The sequence below is a fragment of the Stegostoma tigrinum genome, chromosome 23 (assembly GCF_030684315.1).
Source record: "Stegostoma tigrinum isolate sSteTig4 chromosome 23, sSteTig4.hap1, whole genome shotgun sequence".
NCBI lineage: Eukaryota > Metazoa > Chordata > Chondrichthyes > Orectolobiformes > Stegostomatidae > Stegostoma > Stegostoma tigrinum.
In genome coordinates this window covers 9,592,043-9,613,993 of record NC_081376.1, presented here as the reverse complement: position 1 = coordinate 9,613,993, position 21,951 = coordinate 9,592,043, and the positions used below count along the sequence as shown (strand labels likewise).

General features: G+C 41.7%; 1 protein-coding gene across 1 annotated transcript in view; it reads left to right on the top strand.

Moving 5' to 3' along the window:
- The window catches only part of LOC125462409 (uncharacterized), a 320,685-nt gene that overhangs the window by 14,534 nt on the left and 284,200 nt on the right, over nucleotides 1-21,951 (top strand). The window contains exons 10-19 of the mRNA XM_059654215.1: nucleotides 1,833-1,960; nucleotides 2,718-2,882; nucleotides 4,620-4,828; nucleotides 6,543-6,646; nucleotides 9,189-9,307; nucleotides 10,931-11,086; nucleotides 11,515-11,717; nucleotides 12,538-12,623; nucleotides 14,289-14,416; nucleotides 19,850-20,005. Coding sequence (XP_059510198.1) covers nucleotides 1,833-1,960; nucleotides 2,718-2,882; nucleotides 4,620-4,828; nucleotides 6,543-6,646; nucleotides 9,189-9,307; nucleotides 10,931-11,086; nucleotides 11,515-11,717; nucleotides 12,538-12,623; nucleotides 14,289-14,416; nucleotides 19,850-20,005 — 1,454 coding nt within the window. The remainder of the gene's footprint in view (nucleotides 1-1,832; nucleotides 1,961-2,717; nucleotides 2,883-4,619; nucleotides 4,829-6,542; nucleotides 6,647-9,188; nucleotides 9,308-10,930; nucleotides 11,087-11,514; nucleotides 11,718-12,537; nucleotides 12,624-14,288; nucleotides 14,417-19,849; nucleotides 20,006-21,951) is intronic.

Below are 21,951 nucleotides of genomic sequence, written 5' to 3'. Positions count from 1 at the left end.
CAACATTGAACAATAGAAGCCACCATCAAAAGGTTTCACTAATCCCTATGTAGAAGAATACATCCAATTTCACAAACATCAAAGACAGTTCATACTTAATACCAGTTCCGTAGGTGATCCTCTCTGACCTAGTGCAATGTTGTCTTGGTAACTGTAGCATGGCTGTGAGAGACTTCAGATGGTCTTGGAAATGCTGTGAATTGATCTGGGTCAGTTTATACCTTGGCAAGGGTAGTGGTAGACAGGCTTAGGTGACATGACAGAAACATAGCTGGCAGAGCTAAAATGATGGATGCTGTCATCTGAGATGGCCCAACAGGTCCATCCATCAAAGAGACAATACATCTCCTAAGATGTGGCACCTCATCAAATCTCAAAATCTGTTGGAATACATATTAACGGACTGCTGTTATAGCCTGCATGCCACTATTGTGCACTGAAACCTGAGGTCACAATTGTAACACTCTGAACCTGCCTGGTAAGCATGGATCCCCTGAGGTGCATTGCAGTATTGTTCACACAAGTGTGATTAAACATTTCAAGCTCTCCTCCAAGCCACACACACAACCATGACTTGGAAGTTCATGGCCGTCCCGTTGTTGTGCTGATTCAGGATCCTGGAACTCCTTCCTGCCAGCGCTCTATTTGTCCCCGCATGGCAAGGACTAAGATGTTTAAGAAGGCAGCTCACCACCGCCCACATCAGGGCAATTTCGGGTAGGCAAAAAATGGATCTCACATCCTATGAGCAAATACACAAAACTCAGGAGGACTCCATCTGTGCTACAGTGATCACCAGATCATCCATCGTGGGTAGGTGCTCCATCATGAATGGCCCTGGCAGTGTGCTCCCACACTATTCCCAGGCTTGTGCAACATCCCTGCTGTAGAGAGATAATGGGAACTGCAGATGCTGGAGAATCCAAGATAATAAAGTGTGGAGCTTGATGAACACAGCAGGCCAAGCAGCATTTCAGGAGCACAAAAGCTGACATTTCGGGCCTAGAATTCTCTGATGAAGGGTCTAGGCCCAAAACATCAGCTTTTGTGCTCCTGAGATGCTGCTTGGCCTGCTGTGTTCATCCAGCTTCACACTTTATTATTCCCTTTAGCAGTAATCTGTAAGAGCAGGCTTGCAATCATGACTGCAGAGCACAGATGTTGCAGGCACATGGAGCAGAGAGAAACAGCATGGAAGCCATTTCATCTGCAGATCATGAACTGTGACACTCATGCCCCACTAAATGTAATCAAAATTTACTCCACTGTATCATCGTGGCACATGTGCCTGTGTGTGGCTGTGTGTTTGTGTGTGTGTGTGTGTGTGTGTGTGTGTGTGTGTGTGTGTGTGTGTGTGTGTGTGTGTGTGTGTGTGTGTGTGTGTGTGTGAATGTGTGTATGCGTGTTTGTGTGTGTGAGAGTGTGTTGGTGGGTGGGTAGTTGGGTGTGGTGGGGGTGGGGAGCATGAACATCATGTTTAGTCCTTATGAGCCAATGACTGCAGCTCAAAACACAGCTGTGGTCCCATCGATAAAGGTAAGCTGCCCAGTAACATCAAGTAGCTAATCTCATCTTGTCTCCAATGGGGACTTTCTGGTATAACTGAAGTACTATGAACAATCTGCAGAGCAGAAGGAAAGTCATGTCTACTTTACAGAAGTAGAGGTGCCTACTTCAGAATACCCCTGAACTTAAGGCAATCATGTAATAGAATGCAAAATAAAGTGCAGCAAGACCTGTAGTGCAAAGGAACTGTAAATTACTGTCTTATGGCTATATAAATAACGTGCAGTGAAATCACACAGCTAGTAACATTAGTGTTTGTCCTGCAGGTTCCCTAGGTGTAGTGTGTGTTGACGACATCAGTGGAACTCGTGAATGGATAATAAAGAACTTCTTCCGATTCATGGCACAATTTAAATACAGTGACTTTGCAACTCTAAACAAGAACTTCTCTGGTGTAAGTGATTGAAACTCTTTTATCCTCACCTCTTCAGGCAGTGATTTCAGTCGGGAGCCCAATGCTGGTCTCAAATGCAGCCCTGACTCCGCACTATGTGAGAGCGGTGAGCCGACATTTTTCTCCCTGCTTTGGCCCATCAGTGGTCCATCTTGCCCTCCATGTAAGAACAGCGGGTGGGCTCTCAATGATAGAGGGCCAACAGGAGATCTTTCAGGACAGAAAACTTCTCTTGCAGGCACAGGTGAAATGCCGTCAACTTGAAATGCCCTCTCAAAAGATGTGAACGGAAAAATGACGAGTTATGGACCAACATTGTCGGAAGTAAACCTACCAGACTGGCTTGTGGTTAGGTAGATGAGGCAGGGGGAATCTCAGAGTCATCCTGGAGCATTGGACCCATTCCCACTCAGTGCACCACCAGGAAGGGATTGTGGTTGACCACATCGTGAATGTTGTTTGGATTCTGCTCACTGGCTTTAGTTGGCTTTTTAATGACCTGAACAAGCTTGCCTGGCTGATTTATGTGGGCAGGTAGCTGTCCTATCCCTGAACTGAGTCTCCCAAAAATGACATGGCGGGGGTGGGGGGGCGGGGTGGAGGTGACATGATGCTAACCAAGAGTAATGTAGCTGCTGGCACCCTTTCCCATACTCACATCAAGATAAATCTCCTACCGCTGATCTCCATCATCGTACTTTAGTGGCCCATGAATATCACTGTATTTAACTTGTGCACTGTTTGGTATATTTTTCAGTTTGAAGTTTTGGACTTACTCACCCCATACCAACTTGCTGAACTGACTGTAACCTCAGCATTGAACAGCACAGAGAACATCAGCAAGATACTCGATACCCTTGCAAGCAGAGGCTTCAAAGACTTGAACAAATACATTACTCAATTTAATCAAGAAACTCAAGAGGTGAGATAGATTATTTGAGTGTCCATGTGTAAAATTTCCATCTTTACCATCTGGACAGCGATTAAATGCTACATGTGGTCTGCCCGGTGCAGAACTTGTTTGATTTTCTCTCAGCGACCTTCTACATGTTGAAAGTTACACTCCGTATGCAACTTGCTGCAAAGCTGCAAATTACCCGCGTATCCAAATGGTGATGACTCTATCATGTAATACTTGTCAACTTATTTTTTTATGTTCGACCTCATCATATAAGAATGGATCTTGAGACCAAAACTCATCTTTGACAGAGGTACAAAACAAATGATCATGGACTGTTGGGTTTCTACTCCTAAAATTCCTATTGGGTGCAATGGAAACAAAATCAGACTGGGAGTATAAAGAGATGCCAGTTTGTTGGCTGCATTCTTATTTCTTATCATCACCTAAGAGCAATTTTGTCTCCTTTGCGGTTTAAATGAGAGTGCATATTAAATAGGCACCAGTTAAAAATTAGCATTTCTAACCAGCACTTGCAGTTTGCACCTGAAGGGTGCTTTAGGGGTGGCACAGTGGCTCAGTGGTTAGCACTGCTGCCTCACAGTGCCAGGGGCCCGGCTTCAATTCCACCCTCAGGCGACTGTCTGTGTGGAGTTTGCACATTCTCCCTGTGTCTGTGTGGGTTTCCTTCAGATGGTCTGGTTTCCTCGCACAGCCCAAAGATGTGCGGGCTAGGTGGATTGGCCATGCTAAACTGCCCATAGTGTTCTGGGATGTTTAGGTTAGGGGGATGGGTCTAGGTGGGATTTTCTGAGCGTTGGTGTGGACTTGTTGGGCTGAAGGGCCTGTTTCCACACTGTAGGGATTCTATGAACTATGAACAAGTACCACTAATGCTGGTCACTTGAGCAATAACTCTCTGCTGGGTCCCTCACCTTTGTGTTGAAGCACCAAGCCTAGGAGACTTAACACAGCAACACTGTCTGGTTGGGGGTCACTGTCAGACACCAAGTCTGCATTTCCATGGTCCATGCTGTTCGATATTTGCATGCCCACGTTCGGCACATCTGAACAAATGCCAAGATTTCCCCACTCTAGACCTTCATTGTTCAATTCGCTGATATGCTCAAGGACAGGGGCAGGTCCTTCATTTGCTTGGCACTAATATATACTGTGTCACTGTGACACCCCTATTGCACCAGTGCAGAAGGCAACGCTAGAAATTAGCATATAAGTAGGTTGTTGGTGCGTGTGGAAGATGGGAAATGGGAATGTGGCTGCTTTCCAGATAGATTTTACTCCATCTACTTGGCAATCCATAAGACCATAAGACATAGGAGTGGAAGTAAGGCCATTTGTCTCATCGAGTCCACTCCACCATTTAATCATGGTTGGTGGGCATTTTGATGCTAGTAAAAATGTTTTAAAGAAATGTAACTCTTTTGTGGAGTTGAGACTACAGTCTTGCCTAGACTCTCCAGTGATTGCTGGGTTGGGCCTATGTGCCTAGGCTTAAAGTCCCATTAAATTCTCACTTGAGGCTCTGACAGCAAGTAATGTCATAGACAGTGAGATACGTATGTTGAACACAGGCACATTAATGAGGGCTATTTTCCAGCCATTCTAGTGATTAAGGCAGGAGTATGTGGGATGTTTCACACATGTTGGGGCGACACAGTCTTATTTTTCATGTTGAAATGTCACTGGGGTTTCTCACAAAGGGTATTGAAGTAAGTCCAGGCATTATTCTCTTCATTTCAGGCGAACATTACTGTTATTAAAAACTCGAGAGTGTGGCACATAATGCTGAGCAGAATCATAAAGCTGCTGGAACCTCAGTTTCCGATATTTAAAACCATCGACTATATTGACTGGTTCCAGACCAAATTATCTCTTTTGCTGCCCAGTATTACAAAAAAAGAGCTTGACACCATTCCCAACAACATAACCTGCAAAGCTTACCAGTCTATGTGAGTATATATCTATTGTTTCGTGGTGATTTCACAATGACTGCAATTTTTAAAGGCAAGAGATTCATAATATTCAAATTTTGACTTTGTGTCAATTCTGAACTGAGCCATGTTAGTACATGATACCTATTGTTTGTACTTAAGGTCGTTGATGCTGTTTTCATTAGTGAGATCTTATAGTCAAGCTTTTAAAGATCATTGAAATAAAGGAAGAAAGAATTTGCACCTTTCACACCACTAAAACACTTTATGGCATAGTCTTACGCTCATCTGGAATTAAATGTCAACACAAATCCACAATATTATTGTGGCAAAATGGTCCATCATCAATGAGCAAAATCTCACTTCATCCCTTGTCTGTTCAAATTGGGACTCAACTATTTTGTGGTTGTAGTGACTGGAATGAGGTTGGTCATGTGGATATCATTGAGTATAATTTCCCTGATTGGGATTGTTAACCTGGGCCAATCAAGGAGTCCTGGCTGATAGATATAAACAGGAGTCTTGGGGATTCTCCTCACTCTGGCGACAGGCTTTGAGCTGGTTGGCCAGTGGCTATGCAGGACATGAGTAAACAAAGGGGGTGACTTGGAGTTATTTTAGTGATTAACAAGGAAATACAGTTTTTGGTTTGCTTGGCACAGCAGAGTCTGTGGTGGGCCTTCTTCCCCAAATTTTGCATCTGCTTGCTGCTGATGTGTGACACCCATTTGCTTCTTCCTTTGTGCCCAGTGCCCAGTGCCCAGGCACTAAAACTTGTACCTTACTTGCAATAATTTTATGCTGGTCTTCCTGTCTGCATGGCTACCTGGTCACATAGGCTTGTCTTTGTGCAGAGTGTGAGGGAGATCATGTCCCTTTCTCCAAACTGCCCCACTTTACTTTGAATTAAAAGAAACAGTTTAAAACATAACTGTCCTATAAAGTCTGGAGTTTGAATCATTTCATGTGTTGCTGCTGGGCAAGAAGTGATAATTTTTATGCCTAGCTGATTTTCCTTATCATTGCAGTGTCATAGGTCAGAGTGCAAATGGCAGCCAAGTTTTCAATACTCTGTTTTGGTCAAGCATAAAATTAAATTCAAGCCCAAAAAAGTTCAGTTGGCAGCAGTAAGCCACACTTTTTTTCATGGAAAGCATAGATTACACATGCCTACTAGTTTCAATCTACTGCTACATGAAAGAAATGAATGCAAATGAAAAATTTATCCTTCCACTTAAAAACAAGAGGCCTTCCCTTCTATTATTTACATGTAGTAACCAAGGACAAAAATTTTTTTATCCCTTCCTACCCCCCCCCTCACCTTCTGCAAAATGAAAGCAATACACAATAAGCAATATTTCATTTTTGAGTTCTGAGGAAGGGTCACTCAAGATGCTTGAGAACACCGTGTCTGTGTGGGATCCCCCTGCGGTCCGAGGATGTGCAGGCTAGGTAGATGGGCCATACTAAATTGTGCATAATGTCCAGGGGTGTGTAAGTCAGGTGGATTAGCCTTGGGAAATGCAGGGCTATGGGGAAGCGTTAATTCTGATTTCTCTTCACAGATGCTGTCTGACCTGCTGAGCTTTATCAGCAATTTCAGTTTTTGTTTCTGATTTCCAGTATCCGCAGTTCTTTTGGTTTTTAGCTTTCATTTTTGAGCATTCACCTACTGTTTGATCAGTGATAAACACAGCCTCACACAACATGTTGCATATTTGTTTGCTTACAGAGTGAGAGAACTGGACAAATTACATCCAGATTTATCAATGGAACAACAAAGGAACATTTCTGATTTTATATTAAACTACCTGTCTGCCCAACTTGTTTCAGCAGGTAATGTATCTCCAGTATTCTGTCTAATGCTGGCAGGCTTGCCATGAATTTTCCCACTGCACTGAGTATGGGTACTGTTGCTTTTTAAGCTCATGAGACAGAGTGGTGCTTCAGGTCCTTAGCTCTGATGAAAAGAACCAGAAACAATATGGAATTCCAAACTAGAATTGGGCTTGAGTAACTCTGTTTCCCCTTCAGCAGAGTGTTTTTCTCCAAAGATTAGCTGCCCACACCCCCACCTTCAGCATGAACTTGCTCCAGCAGGCCAGGACAATCGTTTTGATCTTCACCTGCACTTCTGTGATAGAGAAAGGACATAGCTCAAAAGAGGCCAACGTAAGAGAAACAGAAAAAGGGAAACTAGATGGTCGAATGGCTCCCCGGGGCTGTTCTATCCCATTCATTAAGAATATGGCTTATCTTCAAACAAAATTCCAAGCCAAGCTTCTAAACCTTTGATTGCCTTAAAGATGAAAAAAGTGCAGGTCAGCCTTGAATATTCTGAATGGCTGAACATCTGCAGAACTCCAAAAAATCCAAACCTCTTTCAAGAAACGTTTCTTCATCTCAATCCTAAGCAGCCAATGTGTTATCCTGACACTAGGCCCAGAAGCCCCTGCTAAGTTCCCCAGCTATGTTTTGAAGTACTGCACACTCAAACGATTTTGCCTAGTTCAACAAAAGCGCAATTAGATGTGATATTGCAATGATCCTAGTTCAAGATGCATGAGAACACCGTGTCCGTGTGGGTTTCCTCTGGGTGCTCTGGTTTCCTCCCGCGGTCCAAGGATGTGCAGGCTAGGTAGATGGGCCATGCTAAATTGCGCATAATGTCCAGGGGTGTGTAAGTTAGGTGGATTAGCCTTGGGAAATATACGGTTATGGGGCAGGGGCAGGGGGATGGGTCTGAGTGGGATGCTCTTTTGAGGAACGGTAAGGACTTGTTGGGTTGATTGGCCTGTTTCCACACTGTAGGGATTCTATGATTCAACGAAATGGAACAGGAGTAGATCACTGAGCTCTCTGTTGTTCAAGGATGGTCATGAAACCATTGTCAATCATTGGAAAAATCCATCTAGTTCACTAATGTCCTTTAGGGAAGGAAATCTGTCATCTTCACCTAGTCTGGCCTACATGTTACTCTAGGTCAATGTGGTTGACACTTAACTGCCCTCTGGGCAGCTAGGGATGGACAATAAATGCTAACATAGCCAGAAGATGCCTATGTCCTGTGAGTGATTTAAAACAAATACAGTGGTAGTTGATCTTAGCTTTCAACTCATCTTACTGCCGCCAGCTGGATGGAACATGTTCCTGCAATCTTTTATGCTTTCATGTGATCCTGAGAGTAAAGTTTCAACCTGTATGTGGAATGAGCTGCCGGAGGAAGTGGTAGAAGTGGGTACAGTTACATTGTTCAAAGCACATTTATATAGGTACGTGGAAAGGAGATGTACGGAGGACCATGGGCCAGTTGCAAGCAAGTGGGAGTAGTTCAATTTGGGAAAGTTGGTCAGCATGGATGAGTTGGATGAAGGCTCTGTTCCTGTGCTGTCTAACTCTGAGTGTATACTCAATCTTTCCATGTGATAGATATAAAGACATTCACCAATGGAATTGTCAACTCGTCACCTGGAAACATAGCTAGTGAGGTTCAGGAGGCAGGACCTGCCACAATTTGAAATGAAAAGATTGAGTCCTTCTGTAACTTTGTTGCAGTCCAGCAAACCTCCTTCATACAGTTGGTTACTCACCTCCTTCCCACCTTAGTCAATGACAGAAATGGATAGGTCAATGACTGGTTTGGATCAGGAATCTTTACCCACCAACTTGAATCAGACCTATACAATTTTGTTAAAACTTCCTTCTACATTTCTGGTCAAGAAATAGCAAATTGTTTCCCACATTAAGGGAATGGAATGCTTTGCCTGCAATGGTAGTAGATTCGCCAACTTTAGGTACATTTAAGTCGTCATTGGATAAGCATATGGACATACATGGAATAGTGTAGGTTAGATGGGCTTGAGATCGGTATGACAGATCGGCACAACATCGAGGGCCGAAGGGCCTGTGCTGTGCTGTAATGTTCTACGTTCTATGTTCTATTTACCAGGATGATTTGAAATTTCAAAACTATACTCATTGTTAAACCATCAATCACCTTGGGAAGCCAGCGGTGTGGGACTTTTCTCATTGAATTTAGCTATTGAATGGTTAACCGACCATAATAATGGCTATATAAATGTTTAAATCAGTTGGAGGTACTGCACAGTTACATTGATGCAAGCTGATGGAGCAAAATGTAAGCAGTGATATATATGGCCATTTTTTGGATCAGGGACTGCCAGGCAGCATCAGTATAAAATTGATGACCTGCAGTCTCTGATTCTGAGCCCAGTTAAGTTTATGGAGGAAAGAAACCAGCGCTAGGGGTGATGGTTTCTAAGTGTATCGCCCTGTCTTGAGTGCATGCAATCAGGGGATATCAGCTGCTTGTTTTATTTCATGAGTATGGGTGTAATCTGTCTGTTTTCTCTACCAGAAACTGCATGTACTGCTGGCACTAACGGAAGTAAAGCTTGGCTCGTAACTAATTTCGGCAGATTCCAATCATTCGTCCCCTACAGCAAACTCCTAGCTCTGAACAAGAACTTCATTGGGGTGAGTTACCCAGGTCAAAGAAGAAAGTTATCAAAGTTATTTTCCTGTCAATGTTGAGGCCTCATTATGGTACACCACCTCAGAACTGCTGAGTATGGCGTAGACAGAAGACACTCATTGTTATTTCACATATTGTTATTACACAGCTGAAGGATCTTAGCCAGCTCAAACTGTTAGGTATTCTCTTCGTTCCAAATATACTCAAGCGTCCAGTGATCCACTCATGCTGGTATGGTTGTGCATTATTTAGCAGGCCCCAACATTAATCTGGCAAGAGAGAATAGTTTTGAGTGGTTTGTCAGTGACCTCCCCCACTTCACAGTCTCAAGCGCTAGTGCAGAACACATGCAAGTTCATTCCCACAGTCAATGTCACAGTCTCAGATGATGCAGTCCTCTTGTCCTGTTTTGGGATTGCATTGTGTTTTTGTCCCATATCACATTTCATTGAGCACAGCCTTATGGAAGTGTGGAGCATTGCTGAAGTTCAGGTAGGAAAGTCATTCCTCAGTGCCTTATTTACCTTGAGAGTGTTTGTAACCTAGCAAGGAAAATAATTGTGTGGAGCTGGAGGAACACAGCAGGTCAGGCGGCATCAGAGGAACAGGAAAGTTGACATTTCGGGTCGGGACCCTTCTTCAGAAATTTCTGAAGATTTCCGAAGAAGGGTCCCAACTTGAAACGTCAGTTTTCCTGCCCCTCTGATGTTGCCTGGCCTGCTGTATTCTTCCAGCTCCACACTGTGTTGTCTCTGACTCCAGCATCTGCAGTTCTTGCTAAGTTCAGGTTAAATAATTATACTTGAAGGTTTCTGTTTGCAATTTCTAGACTTCTTAAGCCTAGGGGAAATACCCATAGCTTAGAGAGAGATGTATTTTCAGTTTTGGGCAGTTCTGCAGAGCGTTTCATGTGTAAGATTGCTCCTGAGAACATGAGAAGATAGTTTAGATTTTTTAAACACCAAGTTATCTTAGAATAAAGAACTAGTGATTGTTCCAAATTAAAGGTATTTGGCTGAAACCCTGAAAATGTCATCTGAAGCTGAGAATATTTAAGCACAGTTGTTCGACAGTTTCTTCCTGGAGCCATTAGATTGTCCAAATTGGAAGCTGAAGTCAAATTAAACCAATTGAGATGTTGGAGAAGGAGATATTGGGGTGGTAGTACAGTTACAGAGTATTTTGAGATCTGTAAGGTATGTTTAATGGATTTATAATTCACTATGTATTTCAAAGCCATTAAATTTGTATTATAAGTAAGTTGTCTTATTTCTAATTTATCTTCATTCCTGTTGTTAAGAAGAATACTAAAATATTGTACGGTTATGTTTCGGTGAGAGACCACTTTGTTAAAATCAATCAACAATAAAATATGATCTATTAAGTCAGATTTCATTCTGGAATCTGGCTTGTACAATAGTAATATCAGCCGTGATCATAACACTGTATTCTAACAACATACTGCATAAAGCAGGTGCAATAGTTTGCACTGTGTCTTGCTTGCCTGAACCAGTTTCTTGGTTTTATAATATCTCCACAAGTTATATGCGACATATTTCTCAAAGTGGACAGACTGCAGATTAGTAGAAGGATTCACATTTCTATTTTCTTTTCATTTTTCATAGTTTGATGTCATAGAATTACTGACTGTTTCACAACTGGGGGAACTGGCTGGCAATGGGGCACTGAGGAACGGATACGAAGTGCAGAGACTTTTCAGAAACATCAATAATGGCGCCATTGTTGAGTTCATTGATGCATTCAGAACTGCTGCTGACAAGGTGGGAATCTTTATCACTTCTTTTCGATCAATCTCAGCTCATAAACACCACCACACAGCAATTTCTCCAGGCGATTGATCTCATTTCCAAAGTGATCATTACTGGCAATACTTTGATGCCAAGCAGGTTAAGTTGTTATTGCCTACCTCTATTCGAATAATGCTCCAAATTTGAAGGTACTCCTAAAAGTACTTAAAGTACTGCAAATTATAATTTGTCTAATAGTTTCAGCTGCTGTGTGGGTCATATGTATGGATTATGACAAAAACAGAATATACAAAATTGCCTGAGCATGTGCAGCACCAGTCAGACTTGCAGGCGCTCGGCATGGCGTTCCTTATTTTCCATTGGAAGAGTGTGAATCTTTTTGGGGGTGATTCCTGCCCTACCTTTGTGTTTAAAAGTTATTTCATTCCTTGCCTTCTCAGAGAAAAGTGGACTTCTCTCCTGGAGTGCAAACAGCTTTGTTAGAGGAAGTTCTCAACCTCATCCAGTCTATTCTTTCAAATGCCAGTACTGCTGAGCTCCGTTTCTGGTTTGGAACAAGGCTACAAGCACTGTTACCTGGACTGAATGAAACCCTGGTAGCTTCATTATTTGTCACTGAAAGCTGCAATGGGTCTCAAGTCATGTAAGTCTAATATAGATTTCCTTTCAGTTCACTATAAACAAATGGAAACTAAAAAAAAACTTTGTGTTTTTGCACTGGTTGCAAGAAAGAATACTTTTAGCCAGATGGTCAATATTGAAAATGTGCTGAACTGCAACACTTTTATTGAAGCCTTTCATTGTGATCAAGAAACAGTTTTGAGCTACTTTTTTCTTTAAAGTCATCAGTGTTTCTAACAACAATGTGCCAGGCACTCAGGCTGATACCAGCTGTATGTAGATTTGGTGACTTTATTGAACATTATGCAAGCAATCTAAAGACTCTGCTTTAACACCGAGTCGATCATCACATTCCATTTCCAGACAAGGGCCTCAACACTAACATGGTGATGAGATGATGAGGAGCAGCCTGAAAATGTGCTAAAGAAACTAAAGGGCATGGCTGGAACACAGATGTATGAGTGTTTGGGAAGGGAGGGTTGGCTGTGTGTTTTTTTTGGGAGGGGTGGAATGAGTATGTGTTTTTGGGAGGCGAAGAGAGGTGTATGTTTTCATGAAGGGCTAGGCCAATGCACAGAACTCCTTAGTATCTGTAAGTGAAAAGATAGAGGCGAGAATCCCTGAAAATGCCTGGAAACGGATGAGTGTGTCATGGGAAAATTTATTTCAGCAAGTTAGCATGTTCTGAATCCAGCCGAATTTTTGAGTCCAGTCAGGAAAATGGCCCTCATAGTCTGATTCCAAAGGGGAATTTTGCACACTTGGGTCATATTGGTGTGAACAAAGCTTCACTTTTAATTGTGATGATCTCTCTGTAATATATATTTGTTTGTCTTTTATAGTATCTCCACATTGAGCTCACTCAAACAGCAACTAGATATTGCAGTTCAAGAAGCCATATACAGGAATATATTAGCTTCCTATAATGGTAACGATGCAATGATTTGTATTATTTACTCGCTTTTATTTGTGTGTTAGTAGACTTGTAGCATTTGAAGGAGAAGTTCGTTGTTTGTCTGATGTCTGAGTGTTCTGATGACCCTACACACAGTTGCAGCACACAGTGCAAGGGAATAGACAGACACCTATCCTGAGACCATTCTGCTGAAGTCTAGATTCCAGCTATATTTCTCAGAGAGGTACAATGTGAAGGCTTAGTATCTCTCTGCAGGTGTAGCTGGGAGAATAAAACAAACAGTCACAGGTGTCTCACTTCTTTTAGCATACGGTAGCCTGGAAGAAGGGGGCTTGCGATGGTGGAATGGGTCAAGGGGATGGAATTAGAAGCTTTCAAAAGAGATACCCATATTAAAAGACAATAAGTAAATAATACTGACACCCTGCTGTCTTCATAGATATAATGCACTTCCAAATTAATTTATTAATGTTTGGTCTGATGGTTCTTTTGATCATATTTTAAGATGAATCACCAGTAAATGAGTACAACTTGAGACGAGGTTACATTCTATGGTGTCCTTAAAATTGCACAATTTGTTTGCTACAGTAATTTATCTTTGTCCACTTTGTTTTTATATTAATAAATATCTATAGTTTTGAACTTTTATTAGATTGAGCATTCACATGCAAGGAATATTGTAGATTTGTTTTTTGAAAGTGAGTAAACATTTATGTAGTCACTGGTTAAGACACCTGATTCCATGAATATAAATTGCCAGGGTTGGAGGGTTTGAGCTATAGGGAGAGGCTAAATAGACTGGGGCTATTTTTCCATGGACAGTTGGAGGCTGAGGGGTGATATTATAGAAGTTTATAAAACCATGAGGGGCATAGATGGGGTGAATAATCGAGGCCTTTTCCAAAACTAGAGGGGCGTAGGTTTAAGGTGAGAGGGGAAAGATGTAAAAGAAACCTAAAAGGCAATGTTTTCACACAGAGGGTGGTGTGTGTTTGAAATGATCTGCCAGAGGAAGTTGTGGAAGCTGGTACAATTACAACATTTAAAAGGCATCTGGATGGGTGCATGAACAGAGTGATATGGGCCAAATGTTGGCAAGTGGGAACGGATTAATTTAGGATATCTGGTGGGCATAATGTACAACCATAATGTACAACTCTATGACTCTATTTAAAGAGAAATCAAGTTGTTCAGTTTAATAAATGTGCCCTAATACGATATTTGTGTGAATTTCTGTCAAATTGATTTGTGATTTTAGACTTGAAGTTATATTCTGAGCGTATGAATGGTCAAATGCTTAATCCATTAATGTGAAATTAGCTTTGTACTCATAGTGGGGAAGAAACATGTTAAAAGGATGTCAAGGCAAAATGTTAATTTGCTGATATGTCGTGTCATTTCAAGGTTAAGCTGACCACTTATGTATGTCAGCACCTATTTTGAATTGTTTCTCATCTTTCTCTCCTTGATGAATCATGAACAATAATACAAAACTGTAAGATTACTAAAAACTTAATTGCGCCATCAGTGCTGAATTGCTGTATTTGCCTTGATTGTTTTGTGTATTTAAAGAATAAATATGACTTGACTAGAGTACCAGTAATTTACATCTTTGTTGTATCAGGTTTGTTGTTTTGAAAAAAAAACTTAGCAAATATTTTCCTGTTTCTCCCACAGTCTCACCCCTTCATTGCTTTGGGAACAACAGTTTTGTTGACTACCTAAACAATCGATTCCAAAATTTCTCAGAATTTCTAACACTGACGGATACATTTCATCAGGTCCCTCACAGTCAACTTGCTGAGGTAAAAACAAAGAAAATTTCATAAGCATCTATGTATGACTCGTTGTAATACCTGTTGAAGTATAAACTGGTAACGTAAACACAAATGAAACTAAACTTGAGAGGTAGTGGAAACCAGGGGATCATTTAGAGAGAAACACCAAGGTATACAGTGCAATTGAAGAAACAGATATCGCTAGAGTAGGAAATTGGGTAAGGTACAGCATTAGTGGGGTGGTCATGAAGTTCTGAAGTAGACTTCCCATGCAGAGATTTGAATATACAGATTGCATTAAATAAGATTGGTGAGTTGCAGATGCAGATAGTGTAATGTTGTGATGAAGCCAGAGATCTGGATCAAAGAAGGCAGGACCCAGTATTAAATGTTCCAGGAATTCAGAGAAGATCGGGAATGAAGGAAAGCAGAACAGGTGACAGTACTGATTAGGGAGCACGTTGCAATGTTGGAGGGAGAGGATGACCAGAGGGTCCAAGGAAATAATCTTATTGGTTAAGGCTAAGCCACAGAAAAAGTTTTTTTTTGCTTGGCAATGTCTATAGGCTACCAAATGTGAGTAGAGATGTAAAGGAACAAACTTGCAATGAAATCTCAAAGCAGTGCAGGAATTGTATGTAGTGGAGCCATTAATTATAAGTATATTAACTGGGATAGTAGCACTGGAAGAAGCAAGATTTCCTAAGGTGTGTTCAGGAGAGGTTTCTGCAAGAGTATGATTCCAATCCCATAAAACAGCACGTACAGAGTAACTGGTTTTGGGGAAGAAGGTGGGCCAAGTGGGAAAAATGCTAGGGTGCAGTGATCATTGTATCATTAGGTTTAATCTGGCTATTGGCAACGACAGGAAACAATGCAGTGAAAAGAAGAATTAACTGGGGGAACAAAGCCAGCTTGGCCCAGAAAGGTTGTTGTGCAATACCATACCGAACAATGAGCTGTTTCTGAAGAATAAAGAATTCTTCAGTCAAAGTGCTTCTGTGCCTCAGAATCCATGCATGAACCCCAGTCAAAGTATGATCCCCCAAAGGTGAAAGATAGAACAGATAAATCCAAAGTCTTCGGATGGTGTAAAAGAAAGCGATTAAGATGAAACAAGCTTGAAAATTCCTTACTAACAGCTCTGTAGAATACCTGCGTCGCAAAGAATTAAGCATTTCAAGAAGACAGCTCACCATCGCATTTTCCAGGTACAGGAGTTTTAGGATGGGCAATAAAATTTGGCCTAGTTAGTGTTGCCCAAATCCAGTGTTTGAATTAAAGAAAAACAAAAAAAAAACAGGAAGTCCGGTATTTTCCAAGGAAGAAGATGCGACCCAGGTCATGATGAAACAGGAAGTAATTCAGCCACTTGGAATGTTAACGTTTGATAAGGGGATGGTATTATATATGCTGTCAGTACTTAACATGCATTAGAACCAAGGACCGGGGTGGAGTTCATCCATGGATTCTGAAGGCACAGAAGCACTGGCCATAATTTCCTAATCTTCCTTCGACTCTGGTTTCGTACCAGATGACTGAAGAATTGCAAATGTTACATCCTTGTTCAAACGTGTGTAAGAATAGGCTGAACAACTATAGTTTAAGCATGGTAATGGGGAAGTTTAAGAAATGATCATTTTGGACAAAGTTGATAGTTGTTTGCCAGAAGTGGAATAATTAAAGAAAACCAGCACTGAAATGTCATATGTGTACTGTGTTTAACTAACTTGCTTGGGATTTTTAATGAGCCAGAAGTTGATGAGAAAAATGCTATGGTGTGGTCTAGCTGGACTTCTAAACAGCATTTGATAAGGTGGCATCAACAGGCCTATAAGCAAAGTTAGAAATTGTGGGATGAAATGGAATAAAGCATCAAAACAAAATTGTCTGAATGAGTGAAAGGAAATATGTGTTAGTGGTGAACATTTGGGGTTTTTTGGACTGAAGGAAGGTTTCAAATGGAGTTCAAGAAGTTCTAAGTGAAAGATAATGAACTTGGAAGTCTGTTTCAGGATAGCTCAGAGGAGGCCATAACATCTCAGTGATGGCTGAAGCTTAGGCAGTTTCTTTAGTTTCGATTTCATTGTTTCCTGAGAGAGTTTCTAGTTGTAGTTTAGATTTGTTGTGTTTTGTAGCTAACTAAAACTTAGATAAAATTAACCTAACATAGCTAGAAATGTGCTGAAAGCAGAGCAAAACGCTTACATCATCTTTGATCTTGTAGAAGGTGGGTAAGGATTAATCTCTGTTCGAATTTTGTGAAAAACAAATGCTGCAAGCTCAGTTTGAAATGAGAGAAACAGAAAGTGAAATTGCTGGAAAAGCTCAGCAGGTCTGGCAGCAACTATGGCGAGAAATCAGAGCCAACATTTAAGGTCCAGTGACCCTTCCTCAACACCTGATGTCACATCAACAGTTCTAAGTGAACTGGTCAAGGGTATGGAGAGGTCCAAGTGGAGGGAGACTGTTGGAGGTGGGTAAAGGGGCCTGGGGGGCAATGAGATGACTCTTGTCCAAAGAAATGGGCATGGAGTTCAAAGCAATAGAAGAAGGGCTCAACGTCATGCTGTGTCTGAAATTCATTAAGGGAGGGACACTGAGGGATAAAACTGAGATGAAGTGAGTGGATATGCCTGAAGGTCCTTCAGTGTGTCGAAGACAGCAACAAACGTGTGTACTTGGCAGTATTGGATAAGTAATCATAACAAGGGATTTGAAGCATTGAGAGTAACGAGAGGGTAAATGGAAGTTATACCTCCAATAGCTGGAGTTAAAGAAAATTCTCCAGAGTACTGTGGCATACTTGTATAGTAGGAAACTTTGAGATTGGTGTATATTGTAGAGATGTTTTGGGGGGAATAGCTCCAAGTGAATTGTTCTAAGAGACCAGCTTGGATTTGCTGGCTTCCTTTAGTGCTGTAACCACTGCATCATTCTATAAGTGAACTCTGCACTAAAATACTCAGTCATCTCGTTGAATGATTGCAATCACTCAAACTCAATAATAATGGAATATGATTATGTGAAAAAGTAAGAAAAAGGATCTATTAATGAGTTAACAGTTCTGAAGAAGAGTCAAGCTTGACTTTAAAGCTTTACACTTCATCTCTCTGGGTGCTGTCAGGCGTATTGTGTTTTCCAACACTTTCCGCTTTTTTTTGGGACCTCCAGAATCTTGCCTTCATTGGCCAGGGCATTGAGTTTAAAAATGTGGCAGGTAATGTTGCAGCTTTATAGAACCTTAGTTAGGCCACATTTGGAATATTGTGTGTAATTCTGGTTGCCACACTACCAGCAGGATGTGGTGGCTTTGGAGGCGTTGCAGAAAGGATTTACCAGGATGTTGCCTGGTATGGAAGGCATTAGCTATGAGTAGAGGTTGGAGAAACTTGTGTTGTTCTCACAGGAAAGATGGAGTTTGAGAGGCGACTGATAGAGATTATGAAGGGCACAGACAGAGTGGACAGTCAGAAGCTTTTTCCCAGGGTGGAAGAGTCAGTTACCAGGGGGCATAGGTTAAGGTGTGAGAGGCAAGGTTTAAAGGTGATGTACGAGGCATGTATTTTATACAGAGCTTGGTGGGTGCCTGGAACTCACTGCCAGGGGAGGCAGTGGAAGCAGATACGATAGTGACACTTAAAGGGTATCTTGACAAATATATGAATAGGATAGGAATAGAGGGATACGGTCCCCGGAAACAGAGGCGGTTTTAGTTGTGATGGGCGGCATGTCTGTGCAGACTTGGGGGGCCAAAAGGCTTGTTCCTGTGCTGTAATTTTCTGCATTCTTTTTTCTTGTTCATCTTTAGTGTTATCATTTTATATTAATGTACTAATATGCCTCGATTAACATAAGGTTAAAGAAACTTTATCCAATGCTTTGAAATCAGGCACGGAAAACTATCTACACATGAAAGCAATTACATCTCTGTAGAAATTACTCAATTAAAAGATGTGTAAATCAGCGCATGTTGTTATTTGCTTTAACTCCCAATAGAAACTAATCAACATGCTTTAACTATCCGGTGTCCAAGGCAAAATTATAGAATTATAGAATCTCTATAGTGCAGAAGCAGTTCGTTCAGCCCATACTGACTCTCCAACGAGCATCCCATCCAGACCCAAATGCACACCCTGTCCCTCTGGCCCTGCATTTTTTATGGCTAATCAACCTAGCCAATGCATGTCTGAACATTACGAGCAATTTAGCACAGCCAATCCACCCAACCTGCATATGCTTGGACTGTGGGAGGAAACCCACACAGACACCAGGAGAATATGCAAACTCCACACAGTCTCCAGAGACTGGAATTGAACCTGGGTCCCTGGTACCGTGAGGCAGCAGTGCTAACCACTGAGTGACCGTGCCACCCCATTGATTGTCTAACTGTTTGATAAAACTGGTTTGGCCAACTTCGCACTTTGCAAGAATGCTAATATATTGAGGACCACATTTAATACTGTATGAAAAGAATGAGCCAACTAGTTGACATGTGGGCGCAGTGATAGAGATGTTACAGTTAATTGTGACTCACATTAAATGCCAAACTCTGTTTAATTAACTAAAGCAGGTTGATTCTGATTCTGGTCAAAGTGTTGCCCTAAAGAATCAGAGAGCAGCTGTCGCCTATTTTAAAAGTTGAAACAGTCACAATGTGTTTGCTTGTTGTTATCAGTAGATGTAGTTACGTGTGCACACAAGTGCTAATTCTTAACACATTCTGGATTATTTGGTAAATGCTGTCCAGTTGCTGAACGATATTTAATGTTGAACATCATGTCTTGAGATTTTCTGGTTGGATGTAGCTTTGTTTGTGTGAACAGCTGAAGGGACATGCTTTTGAAATTATCTTCCAGATGCTGTAATAATGGCCTATGTACCCAGCAGTGAAATAATACTGAAATACATATATTACATTGCTGAATTGTGTAATAAACAGAATGTCATTCTGGCTTGATGGTAACTTCCTGTTAGATGCTGTCAAGGCCATTGGCCAACCAATCACCTGTCTGTCCTCACACGTTCCCCCTTACAATGGTATCCTTGAGAGATGATCTGTTGAGTGAAAACCCAAAAGCTTCAGCTCAATGTGCCTTCTTTCAGCAATATTCCTGTTCTATGTGACTGGATTTGGACAGATCACCATTTCAAGGACGTAGAATGAAGCACCTGATTTCCTTACAATGGAGGCAAATCCCCATTTTTACCTTGCGTCCTGTTCATGCTGAAAAACAAGGTGATGAAGATTGTGCAAAATTCTCATTACATAGGCCAAACCAAACTCCAAACAAAACTAAACCAAAATGCCAAATTTTGAGCTAACTTTGATTGCCCCGTGTGTCAAAATAAATGCAGCTATATGCTGCTTTGTCATTATGAATTTATTTAAATGCTCAATAATCTTCAGTGAATGACACTATTGATATAAAATTGAGAATCTTCCTCTTGTTTATACAGGTGTTGAAAACCATCGATCCCAGTGGATTGGCTGATCTTCTGAACAGGCCAAGATTCATTAACGACAACACGATCCTGATCGCAGTGTTAACTACTTATGGATCCGTTCAGAATCTAGTTACATTTATCGATATTTTCAACCAAAAAGTCCAAGATGTGAGCTTCACATATTATGTTCCTGATTATATGCTGCGGAGATAAATAGTTCTTTCAAAACAATGTCTGTTATATCACTCTTTGTGAACTGAAGTTCTGATCTCAGGTCTAAGTGCCCCTTCATGGGAGGGCAAGGGGTGAATATAGGCAGGTATGGACACATTGCCTGTGAGCTAATAATTGCAGATAACAAGGTGTAGAGCTGGATTAACACATCTTCTTCAGAAATCAGGCCTGAAACATCAGCCTTCCTGCCTGCTGTGTTCATCCAGCTCTTACACCTTGTTATCTCAGATTCTCAAGCATCGGCAGTTCCTACTGTCTCTGATGCGAATAACTGCATGTAGCCGAGAGAGAGAGGAGGGCACCACAGTGGGAAGAGTGCTTTATCTCCCATTCCGATTACATTTCGACCCTTCCCAATCTTCCTACCTCTCCCTCACCTTTGATGCTCTGCAGTGCCCTTAACTATTTTGAATGCAAGTTATTCAGTTGGAAAACATGAGTGATTTACAGGTGATGGCGAGTAGATGGAGAAAAAGTGCCAAAGGTGATTTGGTGATAGGTTTAAAAAAAAGGACAGGCGTGTGTAAGAGCACATGTGTAGGATACAAAAGAAATAAAAAAAATCTGCATGTAGCGTTCTTGTAATGTTCCTACCTCAGGCCCAGGAAATGGCTGATGAAATTCAACGTGAATAAATGTGAGGTATTGCACTTTGGAAAAAAGAATATAGGCATGGACTATTTTTTAAACAGTGAGAAAATTCGCAAAGCAGAAGTGCAAAGGGATCTGGGAGTGTTGGTCCAGGATTCTCTAAATGTTAACTTGCAGGTAGAGTCCATAATTAAGAAAGCGAATGTAATGTTGTCGTTTATCTCAAGAGGGTTGGAATATAAAAGCAGTGATGTGCTTCTGAGACTTTATAAAGCTCTAGTTAGGCCCCATTTAGAATACTGTGTCCAATTTTGGGCCCCACACCTCAGGAAGGACATACTAACACTGGAGCGTGTCCAGCGGAGATTCAGACGGATGATCCCTGGAATGGTAGGTTTAACGTATGATGAACAGTTAAGGATCCTGGAATTGTACTCATTAGAGTTTAGAAGGTTGAGGGGAGATCTAATGGAAACTTACAAGATAATGTATGGTTTAGAAGGGGTGGACGCTAGGAAGTTGTTTCCGTTAGGCGGGGAGACTAGGACCCGTGGGCACAGGCTTAAAATTAGAGGGGGTAAATTTAAAACTGAAATGAGACGACACTTCTTCAGCCAGAGAGTGGTGGGCTTGTGGAATTCATTGCCGCAGAGTGCATTGGAGGCTGGGACATTGGATGCCTTCAAGGCAGAGATCGACAAATTCTTGATCTCAAAAGGAATCAAGGGCTACGGGGGGAGTGCAGGGAAGTGGTGTTGAAATGCCCATCAGCCATGATTTAAATGGTGGAGTGGACTTGATGGGCCGAATGGCCTTACTTCCACTCCTATGTCTTATGGTCTTATGGTCTCTGAGCCAGGAGATCCAGGTTCAAGTCCCACCTGCACCAGAGGTGTGCAATCACATCTTTGAAAAGGTTGAATAGAAAATCTGAGGAAAACTACATGTACGGTATTGTAATGCAGTGGTAACATCCCTATCTCTCGGCTGTGAGCCCCAGTTTAAGCTCCACTTGCTCCAGAGGTGTGCATAAATATCTCTGAATTGGTTGATTCGAAAAATATCTGCAACCTGTATGTTGACAGGTTTAGATTCCTTACAGTGTGGAAACAGGCCCTTTGGCCCAACAAGTCCACACCGCCCCTTGGAGCATCCCACCCAGACCCATCCCCCTACAACCCACACACCCCTGAACACTACGGGCAATTTAGCATGGCCGATCCATCTAACCTGCACATCTTTGGACTGTGGGAGGAAACCGGAGCACCTGGAGGAAACCCACGCAGACA